At 32.1% G+C, this 19,658-nt stretch overlaps 1 protein-coding gene across 1 annotated transcript in view; it reads left to right on the top strand.

Annotated features, from left to right (window-relative positions):
• PCLO (piccolo presynaptic cytomatrix protein) overlaps window positions 1-19,411 on the top strand; it is a 538,245-nt gene extending 518,834 nt beyond the window's left edge. Inside the window, exons 24-26 of the mRNA XM_052001569.1 lie at window positions 7,998-8,132; window positions 8,772-8,917; window positions 14,478-19,411. Of these exons, the coding sequence (XP_051857529.1) occupies window positions 7,998-8,132; window positions 8,772-8,917; window positions 14,478-14,618 (422 nt within the window). The 3' untranslated portion in view covers window positions 14,619-19,411. The remainder of the gene's footprint in view (window positions 1-7,997; window positions 8,133-8,771; window positions 8,918-14,477) is intronic.
• Window positions 19,412-19,658: the final 247 nt, after the last annotated feature.

The raw sequence follows: 19,658 nt of genomic DNA, 5'->3' as shown, positions 1-19,658 counted from the left end.
ATTATTAGTTTGAAGGTTTTAAGCCTACATTTTACAGTTATAATTTGCAGTTCTCTCAATTTTAGTGATCTGGAACATGTTTTCATAAGATTATTGATAGGTTATGATTCTTCTTTTGGAAACTGTTCATACTTTTTAGGGAATGGTGCAGCATAGATTCAGTTATATCTTCTCCAATTACAACTGTCCCACAAATGAACTGCAGCTCAAAACTTTAAAGAGAAGTGAATTATGGTAGATAAAATAATTATCCAATCAATCAGTATTTTGGGGTTATGTCTAATCTGTATCTGGCATTATGATAGTTTTCAGGTGAAGACACAAGAGAAATATTAATTAAACCCTCTACACCTTCAGAAAACTTTCAAATTTTTAAAAAATTAAAATCTAATACATGTGAATTAGAAAACATTTCAGGCTTGTACATTATGCATGATATATCTCATCAATATAATAGAAAAAGATAGATGGTTATTTGAGATAGAGTCATCATGAAAAGTTTCATTGAGAAAGTGTGGCTTGAAATATAATCCCAAAATAGGTAAGATTAAAAAAAATTATTTTATGGTCAAGTAGAGCAAAGTCTTAGTCAATGTATTATTTTTACCAGCAAGGAAGTTTGTTTGCTTCCCCCCCTCCCCCTTCTAATATTTGTACAATATTTGATTCTCAAGAGGGACATTAGTGTAGTCAGCTAACATATTTGGATTTAGGGCATTTTAGAATTAGTGTTCAAAAAATATCAAGAGCTGTTGGGAGTAAGGATAAGGGAGAGAATCTGGAACTCAAAAGTTTTAAAAACAAATGTAAAAATTGTTTTAAATGGAACTGGGGCAATAAACAAACAAACAAATAAAGAAATAAAAAAAAATATCAAGAGCAAAGCTTGATTTGCATGACAATTTTAAAATGCCAATATTTACAAAAAGACATCTTTTTGACTTGCAATTTAAGTACACATGCAGAATAAGTTAAAAGAGGAAGTAAATGGCATAAAGAATCCCTTTACTACTTCCTGATTGTGGGTATTGATTCAGATTTTGCATAGAGACAGGATTGAGGCCTGAATGGAGTTTCATTATTCTCTGAAGACATTAATAAATTCAAATTTGCAAAACTGAAATTGAGAAAGTCAAAGGTAAATTTGCAGAGAAGCAGTCTGGAAAGGGGAAAAGATCTGGATAAAAACTATGCTCTCTAAAAGGACAGTATACTGGTAGAAAATAAAGAAAACTTAGGTTAGAAATTTCAGAGAATTATCTCTAGAACTGGATGGGATGCTTGAGATTCCTTAATTCCCTCAACTCTCTGATGAGATCAGGTGAATTGTACCAAATCACAAAATGAGTGATGACAAATTGGATAGTTTTAGAGAAACATTTCTGTAGTGTTATAAGGCACTCAGTTCAAAAAAATATTTCTTTTTCAGATGGGTCTTAGCCTGCCCCTTTTGCTGGGGCCTCACTGGGAATTCCAATTTGAGATTTAGAGGGACAGAATGCAGGTGCTTGAAAATTAATTTCTCAGAAAAGACAGATAAGATTAATGACAGCAAAGGCTTTTTCTTTCTGCTCACTAGGAGGCAATGGCCAAGCAGAACTAGGGATTGGAAAGACAGAATACCTGCTTTCGGGTATCTTGCTGTATGTGTTTCCCAAAAGACAACTTAGACTGAAGCAGAGCGACAGCTCTCACTTTAAAAACTGAGAAAAGTTACAAAAAGCTTTCACTCTCTCCAACTCACCCTTCCCCAATCCTGTGTTTCTGGTAATTTTCTCAAAATGATTTAAAAGAACATGAGGATGTAAAATTGTAAACTATACCTTAAATTTCATTTATTTACATTTCAAGCCCAGAAAAGGGAAAATGGGGCACACCAGTGATTAACTTGGAGGCAGCAAGGTTAGAAAATAGAATTCTGGGCCCAGAATCAAAAAACCCAATTTCAAATTCATCCTCAGACACTTTTGAGCTATGTCAGCCTGGGAAAGTCACTTAATTGCCATTTATCTTGAAGCACTGGAGAAGAAAATAGCAAACAATTACAGTATCTTTGCCAAGAAAACTTTGTGGGCAATATCAGCATGCTATGATCCATGAGATCATGAAGGGCCAGATACAACTATATGACTGAACAGTGACAGTCACTACTTTGAACACAAAGAATTTTGCCAGATCAGAGATCGACATTTCTGTCCAAAATATTAGGGTGGTTTGCCTGGAGGTTTCTCTAGTTAAAGGTATGTACCATCACGTTTATAATTTTATTAATAATTTTTGATTAGCTTCCCAAAGGGCAGAACTTAACATGGATCTGGAGTTTTCCTTTATTATGTAGACTAGAAGAGCTCTTTATTGTGGTGGCAGAATAGTTAGCTGGAAGAAGTCATTCCAAGAAAATCTCTAATCCCTGAAGAATGAGTGGGAGCCAGAGAATTTTGTGGAGAAAGGGAAATTTATAAACTGGCATTTCCCAGGATGAAGAAATTGAGATGATTGGAAAGGATATGGCTTCAATTTATCAGCTCAGAAGAGTAAGAAAGTGAGTTTTCCCATATATTTAATTTCATTCTCCACCCTAAAAAACATTGCTAGATAGCAGCACAGGATGCTTTCCTTAAATTTAAATTCCAATTCTTTTTAATACTCTGATGACATTAACCCAAATCAAATAAACTGAAGTATAATTTCAAGGGACAGAAGCAGTCCGAAATCCCTTTTAAAATGGGTAAAGCTTTTCATTTTATGATCATAGATAAGATTAAAATGGATTTATCCCTAAGAGTGTTAACAGTTGTCAGACTCATTCATCTGAAAGCATAAATGCCACAGATGGCACTTTGCTAGGAGAAAGGACATAATAGAGGGGTGAGTGGGGAGTGTTTATGTGTATGATGGGACAGGGGACAAGAACAGTGACAGGGAGAGAGAGACAGGGACAGAAACAAGGATAGAAAAAACTAAACTGATGGCCAAAGGAAAAAAATATCTTTAAGAACTGGGATGGGATGTAGTGATTTTTCTAATTTACACCTTAATCCTCTTGAATGTCTTGCTATTAGATTAGAAATCTTCTTTATTTCCCTCAGCTTTTTATATATATATATATGTACTTCCCTCAGCTTAAAGCTGAGGGAAGTAAAGATTTTCTAATATAATATATATATACATATATTTATATTTATATTTAATGTTCTTGGTGGTTTTCTGGAGGTCTCTGGGCAGCCTTTTTTTCAGTAATCACCACAAAAATAGCCAGATGTTGAAGTCCAAAGTCCAAATTCTTTACTGTCTCCTTGCCTGGGGCCCAGCTCTCTTAAAGGCCTTCTGGAGTCTTGGTTTCAGTGGAGAAGCTAAAGAGGAGAGCCTGCCACCACAGTGCAGACGAAGATGGAAATGTATCTCTCTCCTTGGCTCCGAGAGCTTGAGCTCCCACCTCGAATTCTTTTGTCTTCTCTAGCTCTGAATGAATCTGGCTGAGGCTCCTAGCTTATATGTTCTACACTGAGCATAAACTAATCATTATATCATTAGGAAACCATTATTTGTTGTAAGATTAAATCACTCATACTGAATTAGAGAACCATTAATCACCATGCTAAATTAGATAACAGTCAGAGAAGAAATCTATCTCTATAGTTATATCTGATAAGGAATCTTGTATGATTTTAATGTGCACATTGAAGACATATTGTTGAAGGAAAGCTTCAAGTGGTACATTTTTCTATCACATCAAATGTCCTTTTGTATGGAATAGTATAGCATCTTATATTCTCTATATCTCTTACCTAACCATAGTACCATGTCATCTACATAGATGAAAGCCTTATGTTCAGTTCTATTATCTTCATCAAGGGCATTCTTGCTGGGTCTCATTATTAGATATAAGACAAAAGTGATCTTTCAATTGTAAATACTTTGATTCTACAATACTAAGAACTACCTAGATTCAACTAAGCTTTTTTTTTTTTAATTTTCAGCAATTAAAAAATTCATTTAATTTAAATTTCTAAATATATCATTTCCTATTATTCTTTCAAGGATAAGAAAGTTTTATAAAGCACTCCAACAAAACTGACCAATATTCATTTGTCTAACAAATTCAGGCTTTCACACTTATAGTTATCTACTTCTTCAAACAAGGGAGGGAAATCCATTTTCTCAACATTTCTTTGGGCTTAAGCTTGTTCAACATATCTATATACAATATAAATATAGTGTTAGTTTTCATTTATCTTTTTATTATTTCCATCTATATTGTCACAGTTATTACATACATTATTTTCATCAATCTGCTTACTTGACTCTTTATCAATTTATGTCTTCCCATTGTTTTCTGAATTTTTTATATTCATCATTTCTTAGATTGCAGTGAATTTCAATTAAATTCTATCCTAGACTTTCATAACTACATGGAGGCAGAGGTTATAATTATTCCTAAAACATTTTAATTTCTTCAGTAGTTCCTCAAATATTTATTTATGGGCTGTATGATTCAGGTCTAATCATTCAAGAATCTGTATGTCTCAGTTTCCTCATCTGTGAAAATGAGATAATAGCATCTACCTTCCCAAGGCTGTTGGAAGATCAAATGAGATATTTAGAAAAAACAATTAGAATAGTGTGTGTTCTATGACCAGCACTATATATATTAGCTATTTTTATTATTATTTTTAAATCTACTGAAATCCTTATTTTTTCAAGGCTGAATTCTACTTGATTATCATTGTCACTCATCATGTAAGCTCATCATATTAGTCTAATCGAATTTCAAATCATTTTTTTTTTCAAATTTGCCTTTTCTAGTAGTTGATGTTAGATATGAGGACAAATCTCAATATCTGAAAAAAAAGGTATTAGGAAGAATTTTATTAGGTTATTTGGCAAAAGAGACAAGAGATAAAGGTGAAGTTAAATCATATAGAGTTCATACAGGACAATAAGGACTTTTGTTTAATTGACCTCACATAAGTTTTAGGCAGTTTGCAGAAAAGAACAATTTGAACTGTATATCATCCAGTGAGTATAAACATTCAATCTGAAATAGGAAATCCAAAAACCCAAATTCTGGGCAGTCCCTAAACATGGCCTGAACTGTTCCCAAAACAAATACTCTGTGGGGTTTGAGTGTATGTGTATAGAATCTAAGCATTCCTCACAACTGTCTGCTTTCCCTGAGATCCCTGAATTTGGATCTCTACTCGAAACTTTTGGGTTAGACAGTTTTCCAGGTACAAAAAAATAGCTTCAAAAATATAATAATTAATAGGAATTCAGAAAATATATAAAAATGTTCTTTTCTTTATATTCACTTTTTCTTTTTAGGCATGCAAGTGGAATAGTTAGTAGAAACTGGATTTGAATTCTACCTCTGGCATGTACTATTTATACAATCCTGGGAAAGTTACTTAACTTTTCTATGTGCCTCTATCTGTAGAATGAGGACAGAAATAGTCCCTACATCACAGCACTGTTTTGAGCATCAAATGAGATAACACTCTTCAATGTTAGCTATTATTTGTATCACCTAATTCAGCCCTTAATTATATATTGTTCTATTCTGTGTGCTGATTTTTTTCACATCTATTGATCTTTTCTTCCTAAATGGATTACAAGCCCTGTGAGAGTAGAGACCAAGCTATAGCACATCTACCAAAATAGTAAGCTCAGTACTTTCTGATTAATGTGATAGTATAATGTGGTCAGAGGACCTAAACATACCTATGAAAAACAAAGAGGTTGATATCATACAGTATACAATAGGAACTTAAAAAAAAGTTATTGCATTAAATTGAATACAGGATCAAGCCTAGGATTTATTCATTCTTTCACTATTAAAGCCAACAAGAGGTTTATTATAGAAAGGAAAAGCAGAACTTCTTGATGTCAGTTTAAAACTCTAAGTATGATCCCTTTGATACATTATTGTGATTACATGTGTATACATTTGAAACTTCCCTAAAGTTGCTTTTATATCCTTTGGGTCAATGTTTGGTAAATGAATCCAATTTGGCAGCTTTATTGATAACATATATTTCAATTTCATTTTACTAAAAAAGTACTGTGAAGCATATCCATATCAACATTTTTATTATAGTACAGAATTTTCTTCCCATAGTCACTGTGCAAAGCTTTCTTCTGTAGAGTTTTAAATAAAGTTACTTTTACTATTTTTAAAACTATAGTCATGCAATAGAATCAATTATTTTTGATGCCAATCAGACTTTCTCCCCATATTAGATCAGAAAAAATCAATAAGATCAATTGAAATAAAGCCAAAATGCACAATTGCTAACACTTTATAGTAACAATACATCATTTTTAGAGAGATCTGTGCTTTGCAAAGTGCTTTACATATAGTATCTCCATTGATCTTTACAACAATCTTGTGAAATAGGTGCTATTATCAACCTTATTTTACAAACGAGGAAGCTAAGGTTTATAATGAGGTCAAGGGACTTAGCAACGGTTACATAGCTGGGTAGTATCAGAATCTGAATCATGAATATGAAGTAACAAAGCAACAAATACACTACTTGGAGAATCATCGCCTTCCTCTATAGGTACATCTGTATATCATTTTAAGACAAAATGATTACTATCTTATGCCTTCACTTGTATTTTTCTAGTTTATAAAATTACATGTTGTGATAGTGTTCATTATTTCACAAACACAGTGGTAGCAAATATTGTAGTAAGAAATTTCTGATTACTTTACCAATAAGAAGGAATTATCTGTCAGATGAGTTCAAATAAAAAATAAAGATGGCAACAACACTGTGTGACATGAGCTATGTATATCATCTGAATTAGCATAAATATTCTATCTTTATATAGACATATTTTCATGTCTCTTTATAAAATGAATGAAATTCAAGTTATAAGAAAAATTTATTGAACATATCCAAATAAGCTTTTATTGTTAAATACATGAACAAAGGATAAATATAAGATATAATTTTAAATTATAAATATTGGATTCCACTAAACAGCTTTTTTATATGATTTCATGCTGAAATGTTAAATTTATGTGTATTTTTTTCATGATATCAGAGAATAAAATGAAACTGCTTGTCAAGAGAGTGTTCTATGATTCTAGACATCTCGGATTTACTGTTAGATAAAGAGGCTTGCCCCATGGACACACAGGCCAACCTGATTCCTTCTTTAAAATAATTCTAAAGTAGTGATAGTTCAAAATACTTCCTTTGCTTTCTACTCTGTAATCATGATTTAGCTCTGAAAAATTCATTCTGGTACCAATTTAGTAAAAATAAAAATTGCAAGATTGTGGAAGATCACTTGGTTTCCATTTGAATGCTGGTATTGATTATTGAAAGAAGGGGAGAAGATAAACAAACAGAAGTTGTTCCAGGATATATGCCAAAGTTTCTTTAAACTTCAAAACATCAAGGTTATTCCAGTCAAATAGCTGATTAACTCAGTAAAGAAATTAATCAAATTCTGCAATCAGTAAATTGCCTAAATACCAACAAAAAATTGATGACAGTAATCCATATACATATGTAATCTGTGATAATTTTCCTACCTCCAGCCTAACAGTTACTGTGCCCTCCACACCTCCTGTCAAAGGTTTCCATTAAATCTCAGACCTGTGCAAAAAGAAATGTGAAGAGTGTGTGACCTGAGCAGTTTCCACTGTGATGGCAAGGATTGAAGGAATATCTGGAAGGCACATATGCTCAGAGCTCACTTTGTGTCACTTATATACCCCCAGAAACATATTTTTGCCTCTTGTCTTTGGGAACACTTCAGTTACCAAAAAAAAAATGATTTGTGTTTCTTAGAATGAAAGTTTATTTCCTATGAGAGGGATTAATGATAAATAAATATGATCATATTTTCCAGAAGTTACTGAATTAGCAATTCCTCATAATTGTGTATGACAGTGATTTATAATGTAATTTAATTCATCTCAAGCATCTATTCATGACAGATATTTAATTTTGTTTAAGTTTGTGTATTACCTCTTTCAGCTAAAACACAAGTAATGGGAGAAATCAAGATTGCCCTGAAAAAAGAAATGAAAACAGATGGAGAACAGCTAATAGTTGAGATCCTTCAGTGCAGAAACATCACTTACAAATTTAAGTCTCCTGATCATTTACCAGGTATCTAATATATATATATATATATGAATATATATGGTCAATATATGAAAAAGCTCATTTGAGGATATTGGATATGATACTAAAGATCTTAATGAAAACTAAAGTTAGCTAAAACTTGAATTATTATTGAAATTTAAGTCAAGTATACTGCTATTTCTTGCTTTATTCATATTTTAAAACATATAGACCAATACTTGCTAAAAATAAAAATCTATTTTTTGAGAAATTTGGTGTAATTTAATTTAATATTTAATTTTTCTAATATAATTTATCATGAGACTATAGATTTCAGGGAAGAAGCATTATAAAATTTATTTCTTTAGGTAGTGGACAGTTTGTAGAGGTAGATATTATAATAAAAAGAAATTTGGACATGGAGTCAGGAGGAATTGGAGTTCAAATATTGTCTCTGACATTTGCTGTTTGTGTGACTATCAGCAAGTCATTTAACTTCTCAAAAACTCATTTTTCTTAGCAGAAAAATAAAGGTGATAATAGGATTATTTTTCTCAGAGTTACTGTGAAGATCAAATAAGAAAATGTATGTGAAATGCTATTTAAAAAAATGTTCTTTAGTATTTATTATTGGTCAAATGAGACAGCCATGGACTTAATAAAAAACTAAATTCTTATCAACAGATTTGTATGTGAAACTGTATGTAGTCAACATTTCTACGCAAAAAAGAGTGATCAAGAAAAAGACAAGAGTGTGTAGGCATGATCGGGAACCTTCATTCAATGAAACATTTAGATTTAGCCTGAATCCTGCTGGACATTCTCTTCAGGTAATTCTCTACAATTTTGTATGTACATACAATTTTGAAATAATTTTGTATTTTTAATTTTTAAAATAATTTTATTATTTTAGATACAATGAGTTATGACAAAAATGTTTAAATAAGCTCATTTTTAAAGATAAAACAAGCAAGGGCCATCTCCAGTTGTCCTGATTTGTATCTGACAACTGGACCCAGATGATTCTAGAGGAGAAAGTGAAGCCAGTGACCTTATACAGCTCTCCCTCACTTAATTCCAATTCATTTGTATGTCATGTTATCACCTCCCTGATATCATGGTCCTCTTCTAGAGCAGACAAACAACACTGGTATATATTCACCCTTTTCATTTTTGATACTAGTAATTTACTTTTCTTCTTTCTCTTTTTAAAATCATTAACTAATGGCTTATCTATTTTAGTTTTCCTCACAAAATCAGAATATAGTTTCATTTATTTGTTCAATAGTTTTCAATTTTATTAATCTCATCTTTGATTCTCAAGTTTGGAGATTTTTAATTTGTTCTTTTCTAGTTTTTTTTTTTTTAATTGCATTCCCATTTCATTGATCTGCTCTTTGTTTATTTTATTGATGGGCAGTCATTATTTAAATTTCACTGTCAAGTAAATTAGTATTGCTTCTCTTGGCAGCTAAAACACCACCTACAATAAATCTTCACAGATCTCTCTTAATGTTAGTGTCTTTCATCTGTTGATTATCTCCAATTCATCCTGTGTCCTGTTCATACTTAGTTTTCTGCATGTTGTTTCTCCCCCCACCATTAAGTTGTGAGCTCTTTGGGAGCAGGCATTTTTTTAAAGCAGTCTTTGTACTTCCAATGCTTAGCACAGTGACTACTGAAACATAGTATGTGCTTAATAAATATTTTCTGGCTGTTGATTCTCCCCCCTCCCTCCACAAAAAAAAGATAAAAAAGATAAAACAAGCAATCTGACCAGTATGTGTTGGTAAATAATTCACAGCTTGCTCTCTAGTTTTTTTTTTTTTAATGTGCCCAATAATTTCATATATATTAACTTTTTCTCCATTATTGTCTTGTCTGATGATCATCAAAACAATAACTCAAATCCTAATTTTTAGCATTGCTGATTTCTCAAGTGTAATGACTACAATAAAAATTTAACAATCTGTTCTCAGAAACCAGTACAAGTGCTAGTACACCCAGTCTAATCCCTGTGTAAATGAGAATTTCAGAAATCTAAAGTTTTGAATTAGAGGGTGTACCAGATTTACAGTCAGAAGAACCTGGGTTTTAATCCTGGTTTTGCTATGTGAACCCTTGGGCAAATTATTTATTCTCCCACTGAAACTTTATTTCTTCATCTCTATATCACTTAGCATATGAGCATGCTGCTTACCAAAGAACCATCATCACATGGATGTTATAGCTTTCTTTGCCTGGCTACCTGTAGCTTTAAAACTGATGAGACCGAAGCTGTGCTACTAGTTACTGCATTGGGATGGGGAGGAAGGGAGAAGAGATACCTTCCTCTTTTACTCCAGCTCCCAGAAATCTGCCTTGGGGTATTGCCATTGATTTCCATAGAACTCAGGAGGTTGTGCCATGATAAACTTGGAGCCAGTAGTGCAGGTAGGACAGGCAGGGCAGCTAGGAGCACAGTAGAAGGATTTTAGAAAAATCTAAGAAACAAGCTCTATCTTAGGGTTACATGCTTGGGTGGCTAGTGGCAATGGTGTGTAAATTTAGGAATACAGATGACACAAATATCTCCCCAGTTTTAAAGATTCAGGCAACCAATCAAAGGGATTTACACCACTTAAATGACTTGGGATGCAGATGGCTCTATGTTAGGCAAATAATGCTCAAAAACTGAGTACATGTAGAATATATTAGAAGACCTAAAAGGTTTTTCTAGTCTTACATTTAAAATCCTATGATCTCATTTTTATACTATTATGCTATATTTATACTTTTATTTATATATTTTATACTATTTATACTCATCTGTATACTATTTTATGCCAGTATCTCATATATATTTATTTTTATACTTTTTATTTATAATATAAATACTATTTATATTTATACTATCCTGATTCATTAAAATTAATATCATCCAACATAACATTTGACCCTCTTTTTCCACTCTACAATCTTTTCTCTCTGAAATAAGCATAGTTGTTCAGTAATTTGAATGTTCCTTGACATCTCCCTTCTTTGGGACTGGGACATAAACTCAACTTTTCCAATCCAGTGGTCACTATTTGATTTTGCCAAATGTGGTGGGATATTGAGTAAAGATTTTTAATAGTTATTATCTTGTAAGATTTTTAATAGCTCAGCTGGAATTCTGTTACCTCCACTAACTTTACTGTTACCAGTATTTCATGAGACCTACTTGATTTCACTTTCCAGGATGTTTGGCTCTAGATACATAGTATGTTTCAAAATGGTAGAAGAACTAGAGACCAAATTGCTAAAATTCACCAGATTCTGGAGAAAGTAAAGGAGTTTCAGAAAAAGAAAAGAAAAGAAACAAACAAAAATACATCAACTTCTTCATTGACTGCACTAAAGCCTTTGACTGTGTAGATCGAAATAAAACATGGCAAGTCCCCAAAGAGATGAGAGTACCCTATCATCTTACTTGTCTCCTGAGCAATTTAAATATGTGTTAGGAAGCAACATTTGTAACTGAACATGGAACAAGTGATTGTTTTAAAATTGGAAAAGAAGAAAAAGGGGGTATATTATCATGTTATTTATTTAACTTCTATGCTGAGTACATAATGCAAAATTCCAAGTTAGCTTAATTAAAAGCTGGAATTAATGTTGCTGGGAGAAATATCAATAATCTCAGATATTCAGATGATACCAATTTGATGGCAGAAAGTAAAGAATTAAGAAGCCTCTTAAGGGTGGAAAGAGGAGAATGTAAAAGCTGGCTTGAAGTATAACTTTAAAAAACAAACAATAACTACTATATGTGTGTGGGTACACACACACACACACACACACACACACACACACACCAGTTGCCTAGGTCCCATCACTTTCTGGCAAATATAGGGATAAAAAAAATGGAAGCAGTGTCAGATTTTATATTTTGGCATTCAAAGATCACTACAAATGGCAACTGCAGTCATGAAATTAAAAGACACTTGTTCCTTAGAAGGAAAGCTTCTGGACAACATACTAAAAAGCAGAGACATCACATTTCCAACAACAGTCCATAGAGTCAAAGCTATGATTTTTCCAGTAGCAGTGTATGGATGGAGTTGGACTATAAGGAAAGCTAACCACTGCAGAACTGGTTCTAATAGCTTTGCTAGAGAAGACTTTTGAAAGTTCCTTGGACAGCAAGGAGATCAGTTTAATCTTGTCAGCCTTTTTAGATAAAGTTTTGGAGTTTGAGTGTAATTTTCTTGTCAAATCATAAATGTAAATCCTGAGATTAACTCAGCCAGGACAGAAGTTCAAAATTTTTCTTAATAGTGATTTTTAACTATGACAATGGGCTATAATAACAGGAATTTTGTGGTGACAAAATTTCAAAGTATTAGACTCCCCCTCCATCTAGTCTTTTGCCACTCAAATTGGATTACTTGTCATCCTTGGAATCCCCTTTCTCCACCTCTTACATAATGAAATTCTAACTTTCCTTTATAATCCAAATCAAAGTATATTTCCTCAAGGATGTCTTCCCTCCAGTTGATCATGATCTTGTTCCACTTAGACTGCACAAAGCACTGTATTTGTACCTTTCTAATACAATTAGATTTTATTTAGTAATATAGTTTAATCATACTTGTTATTTATTCCCTCTACTGAATTATTAAGTTCTATGGTTGTGTCCTCTGTGAACTTTGTATATTTCCCATCCCAGCTTACCCCCAGACCCAAGAAGTCTACAACACAACTGTTACACAGAAATAACTTATTATGAATAAAGCTTTCTGATTAAACTAATTTAAACTTTAAGAGCAAATGACTTAGCCTACCTCATTAATCCTATCAGAGCACAGAATTTACTGAAATGAATCTCTACTTGGTGTGATTCTAGCTATATAGAAAGAAAAATAAAAAAATAGTAGGTTGTTGGGGGGTTTTTCAGTGCCTTTTAAAATACAATTTCATTCCCCTTATATTTGAAGGCATGCTTGAAAATCATGAGGGAAATGATATGTCTTTCTCACCCCATCAGCGCCAGACTACTTCCTTTTCTCTTTTCTCAACTTTTTGTATAAAACACAAAATGGCTCTGTCTGTTCTAATCTTTAAATATCAATAAAGGAGATAACTTCTACTACAGAGAAGGAGACTAACTTCCTTAATCTAAGCATGATGCCAAGACTTCATATTTATTTTTCCTTCAGGGCAAGCAAATCTTTCAGCTAGTAAAGCCAGGAATTTAAATGCAGAAGTCTTGAAACTTAGTTGACTCAGTCTTCCCTGAGAACAAATCTGGGGTAATTCTCTGAGTATTTCTCTTCTAACTGATCTCAAATATGCTATCTACCTCCTTACACCTCTTAACTAATCCCCATATTTTCTTGGTTCTCATGAAGATTGAAATATGACTCATTGGGTGATATTGCCCTCAATCCTTTTTCCCTAAGATTATGATAAAGATGAAACTTATCTCAGGAGCCAACTGAAAAATAAGGCAATCTATCTCTAGTCTTACTATTTTTACATAATGCCTAGTAGAGTGCCTTATCAATATTCAATGAGTCTTTTAAGGATAAGCAAGATTTTTTGATAGGCAAAGAGGAGGCAGTTAGGTGGCACAATATATAGAACAACAGGCCTGGAATCAGAAAGATTTATTTTCCTGACTTCAAATCTGGTTTCAGACACATTATTTGTGTGACTCTAGCCAGTTCGCTTAACTGGTTTCCCTCAGTTCCTCCATTTGTAAAATGGGCTGGAAAAGGAAATGGCAAGTCATTCTAGCATCTTTATCAAGTAAGCCCCAACCAGAGTCATGGTTAGAGTTAGACATGATATGAAAATTTTAGAAAAACAAAAATAATGATAGGTAAAGAGGACAGAAGGTTATTCCATGCCAATGCTATAGATTCAACTAAGATTCCATGAAATTTTACTAAGCATTAATGTATGCAAAATTCCAGAAGATTAAAATGCAAAATAATATCATCTAGTTTTATGAAATTGGCTCCATTTCATTCTTCTAGCATTAATATTCTAGTTGATTTCAAATTGCATAATCTGGAACCAAGATGTTTGATAAAGTAGCCTGCACATTGGTTTTAGTATATCTATTTTAATTTAAGCACACACAAATTTATGTTTGGAATGGTGAGAACCTCAAGAATGTACAATTTGTTTCAAGGAATATTAAGAAATATTAAAGTTAATTTTTAGCATTAAAGTACTCTGAGGATTTCTTTGTTATTGTAATTCTTCCATGCCCCTTTTTCATCTTTACCTTTTTCTCCCACAATGAGAAAAAATGTCTTTAAAATGGCTTGCCTATAGTGATGGCTTAATAACTATATGTTGAATCAATATGAATTATCTAGAATAAGATAAAGTAAATTTCTGACTGTTTCTGTCTTCTAGATTTTGCTCGTCTCCAATGGAGGGAAGTTTATGAAAAAGACATTAATTGGTGAAGCTTATATCTGGCTTGACAAAGTGGATTTAAGGAAAAGAATAGTAAACTGGCACAAACTCTTGGTCAGTCCTACTCAAACACATTGAAGAGAGTCTGGTTAGGATTTAGAACTTTACAGACTATTATCTTCTATAAAGAGCATCAAATCAATTCTATAGATTGATACTATTGTGTTTAGCTAGGCTTTCAGAAGGAAAAAAAAAAAAGACAAGTGGGAAGATCAGGTGATGAATCTTCAACCTTGTAAACTTGTTGTTGAGGAAGTCAACAAGCAGCTATGGGATCCCAATTAAAAGGATATATGATTTAAAGAAAGGAAGGCTTGTTGATATAAGACTTCTCATGGTCACCAATAGGAACTATGGAAGAAGTTGAATGCTGAAGGCAATGTGATTACTTGGAGCTCCTCTGACGCTGAAAGTGATGGTTCAAAGATCAATATGGTTTGCAATGTAACACAATGATGTTTTTTATGCAAAGGCATCGAGGATGAAAACAAAGAACTGACTTTATAAATCTCACTTTTCAAAACTATAAAAGTAGTTTCTCTGAACCTTAGGCTCTCTCTGATTATTCTCTATGGTAAGAGTATACTGCAGGATTGATTCATCCCGTTTTGTGTACAGTCATGGCAGAGGTGTGGATTTTATTTTTATGAATTAAATATATATGTCTTGGAGCATGAGCTCAAAGGAGATTCCATGGTGTAAAGCACCATTCTTGAAATCTGTATGATGAAAGCACATTTTTGGCAAAGGTTGACATGATTTATACTGAAGATAACCCAGAATAGAACTTAAATGGAATATTAAAAAGGTGATATTATTTATTGTACAAATATCCTGGAAAAACAGACATGAATGACTTGGTAGGGAAGAATTTTGCCTCAAAAACAAAATAATCCCAGTGACCTATCATAAAAATATAGAAGATTCTTAATTTTCCCATAATTTAGTCTTTGGAGAAGACTACTTGAATAATATAGGCTATATGTACCAAAGGGTGATTTAACTTGTCTTGTGTGAGTTAGGATGCATGAGATGCTATTCTTTGTGGAACTGAAAATAAATTAATTATCCTATAGATTTAATTTCTATTGAGTGACATATTAGGAGAAAAAAATATTTCCCTCAAATAAATTTTATATTGGTCTCTCTGTAGTGGATAATTAAATTGGGATGACTTTTTACTCTTATGTCACTAAATCTTTAAAAAATATGTGTGTATATATATACATATATATACACACACACATTATATATATGTATATGTACACATATACATCTATATATATAATAGCATGAAAATCCTAACACCTTAAGCCTACCTTTCTATTATATTTCTGCTCCCCTACTTCATTTTGGTCAAGTTCACTACTGGGAAATTTAGAAAAATTGTATTGTGTGACTATACAAAATACCAAGTTTAAAAATTTTATTCTATTTGAGTGAGGATTTTGACACCAGAAGATGATAATTCATTTCTTTAAATATTGAACAAAATGGTCTAAATTCAATATCTTTGGATCGAGTGGAAAATAATCTAGTACTAGAATTTAGAAAAAAAAAACTGGCTTTTAGTCTGAGTTCTGACAATGATTCCTTGTATAATTTTAAGCAAGTCACTAAACTTCATTGTGTGCCCATGTCATGTGTATAATGAGGATCTTAATATCTTCCTTTCCTACCTCACAGGATTGTTGTTAGGATAAAAGTAGGCCATATACATGAAAGCACTTTGCACAATATAAAGAGCTATACAAATATAATGAATAAGGGTCAAACATGTTGAGTCTCTCATTCCAAGATACACTAAAAGTCTTCTTACCCCTTAAAAAATCACTTTATATTGGCTAAAAAAAAAATAACAACAAATGCTTTTCCAAAAGTATTATTTTTCATTCACCCATTTGGAAAAAAAAAGATAAGTAAAATGAAAATATATACAAATAGACAGGATATGCAAAGTTGAAGCCAAATGAACTATTCCTTTATTAAATCTTTTACTCCAGTCTGACTTTGTCTCTAAAGCAAAATTTCAGAGTTAAGCAACTCAGTCTAAGTTTGTTGCTTTAAAATTGCTGCTGTATTTTAGATTCAATATTCCTCTGAGGAGAGAAGGTAGTACAATTCTCACAGTAGCAACTTTAACTTTGAATATTGTGGCTTTTTTTCAAATGAATACATATTTCAAATGTAATTTTCTCTGTAGTTAATATTAACTAGAGCTCTTGATTCTGCATGGACCTTCAAAATAACTAGAAATCATTCATTACAAAAAATTTTATTTGCATTAATAGAATAAGGATTTGAACTCCAGTTGTCCTACAGTCCTACTTGGAAGGTTATCATATCTTCTCCATCCAACAACATCCCCTCCACCTCTACCCTTCACCAAAAAATAAAATAAAATAATAAAAAATCCTGCTTTTAGCTACATTGAAATAAGGATAAGATGTAGGTATTTGAAAGATCAAAGACAATTTTGATCTTGTAAGAATTTCATTTTTTATTGGTGACAGCAAGTCCTGCTGATGGTTGCTATGGAAATTTTCAGCAGGAGTTACTGTGATATGGGAGTCTGTAATCAACATTCTTTATTTGAGAAAAGTAGCTTAATAAGCTTTTCTGACATAAAATGTCACTTCTAGATTCCCTGAAAGCTAAACTAATAGGATCTTGGTTAACTCTGGCACTCTCTTTCAATCTCTGGTCATCTTGTACTCATGAGAACTAAACATTATAAAAATGATTGGGTCATACCAGTCATTTGACTTCAAAATATGATCTCCCTTCAACCAATAAAGTAGTAGAGATCATCAAACAGAGGGATGTCCCTTCATCATCCCTTATCAAATGTATTAAAATTATTTTCATTCTGGGTGGCCCAACAGTTAGTTCCTGGAGACTAGTAGCAGTCAAGTCATTTCGTACATTCAATGACAGAAATCATCTTGGATGGGTATATGCTAGCATGAATTCAGAATGTGTGATGTAAGATGCTTCTAAAGAGTGCCAAAGTTTCAGTTGACCAAAATCCTTAGGCTGTTCTGGAATTATTCTATGCAACACTGATTTATATGTGAATGCATTTCTTCTGAGTGAAGTTAAGTACCCTTCAGAAAACAAAATAATTTCATTTTAAAATTAAAAATAGGACTCTTGTTTTTTTTTTTTTTTTTTTTTAATATCACAGCATGGGTTTCCAGTTCTACATATTTATCTTTCCACTGACTTCTTAGTGGTGATGGAGCTTATGATCTCTAATTAACTAATTTTTTATTGATCTTAACAACATACTTCTACAATATTTGCCTGAATAAGTACATCTTTCAGGTTCTTCAAAGGAATTTTGATTTTTCCCACAAATCCACTTAATCATGAAATATTGAGATTGCATTAGATCTTAAACCAAGAGCTATGAAAACATGCTGAAATCTGAGCAAAAGCACAGTGTGAGTGTTTACAAGGCTTCATGATAGTCTTTATTAATATGAATGGGGGTAAAAGCAGGACATTACTACGAATATGTTATTCATTTACTATTTCACAGTATAAAGAGACAGGATCCAGGAGCAGAAAAAAGGAATATAGCATCTGCTTCTTAATAATACCCATATTTTTACATCAAACTAACTTATTAACCAAATCCATGTTTCAAGACATAAATGAAGTAAGTTTTGTAGATCACACATACACATCTTGAAATGATCATTTTGTGGGAATAACGTAGCTGGTAACCAGCTAATATGGATTCTTACTATAGGAATAATGGTGGGAGTGGGTGTGGTGAGAGTAGTGTGGAGATATAAGTAAGCATCTATAGTATAAAAAGCTATTGTGCCCAATTTAATAGAAATTATTTGATCAATGTTTAGTTTCATGAAGATATCATAAAGATGTTTATAGTATTTTTTTATTATTTAAATCATACTTAATATTTTAAAGGACTTATTTTCATTGCTACAGTGTCTATTATCCCAAATTCTGCCAACTATATCTATACATGTATATACACCTATGTCTAACAAATGAATTGAAGATATGTGACTGAGCTTGGAACTGAAATGAAAAAGAGAGAATGTTCAATAAATACAAATCATATGATTCAGTTGTTTCTTTCAAATGATTAATTGCCTTTGCTTAAAAAGACTAGAGTGAATGAATAAATGGATAATCTAAGTTAGAATACACATTTTAATGTTTTCTGTATGTTCCATTTTATTTGTTTAAAAAAGTTACCTGGGGAACTCAAAATCATTTAAAAATCCTTAAATATTAAGTCGTTTGAAAGAGCAGTTTCTTAATTTGTTACACTGTATATAACTATACATTTTGTAAAGCAGACAAGTTTGAATTATTAATTTCATCTAGCATTCAGCATGTGAATGTGAATATTATTTGATAGTGTCTGTAAATTTGTTCAGTGATGTGCTCAGGTGCTACCATGACAATATCTTATCAAAAAAAAAAAAAAAAGATAAAGATAAAGAAAAAACATACAGCATTCCAGCTGTCCAATTTTTTTTTAATTAAGAAAATATCCTTGAAAAAATGTCATGTTTCTAAATTGAATGTTGCATGCAGTGATAGTGATTTGATATCTTCTTTTTCCATTTATAAATTTTACTTCTGAGATTTCTCTGGAAAAACAAAAAAAAATCAAAAAGCCTTGTTCTAAAAGTTGTATAAATTAAAACATAAAATGTATGAGAATTGTACAAAGACAATGCTTGTAAATCTGTTTTAGTTTCCACTCTATGTAAAAATTCCTGTCATGGTTTTGTGGTTGTATACAGGATGTATCTTGAGAATTTATGCAAGTTGTGTTATACAAAGGCTGCTCCCCCAGTCTAACAAATAAATAGTGAAAACATCAACTCTGCTGTTACTCATCATTAACACACTAAATGAAAGCCTATTTTGAGATTGGTACAAAAAAGAAAGGATGATTCTTAAATGACAAATATATGTGGTGTGATCTTTCCTAAATAACAAAAATTATCTTGTTATCCATTTTTCCCATTTTAAATAAAAAGTTACTGGTAAGGAAACATTATTAGGTTTTAAGTCCTTAGCTTCATGAGCATTTTCATTATTGAAATTTTTAATAGTCATCATACTTCT

Source organism: Antechinus flavipes, chromosome 5 (assembly GCF_016432865.1).
Source record: "Antechinus flavipes isolate AdamAnt ecotype Samford, QLD, Australia chromosome 5, AdamAnt_v2, whole genome shotgun sequence".
In the NCBI taxonomy this organism is placed as follows: Eukaryota; Metazoa; Chordata; class Mammalia; order Dasyuromorphia; family Dasyuridae; genus Antechinus; species Antechinus flavipes.
This window is presented reverse-complemented; position numbering and strand designations above follow the sequence as displayed.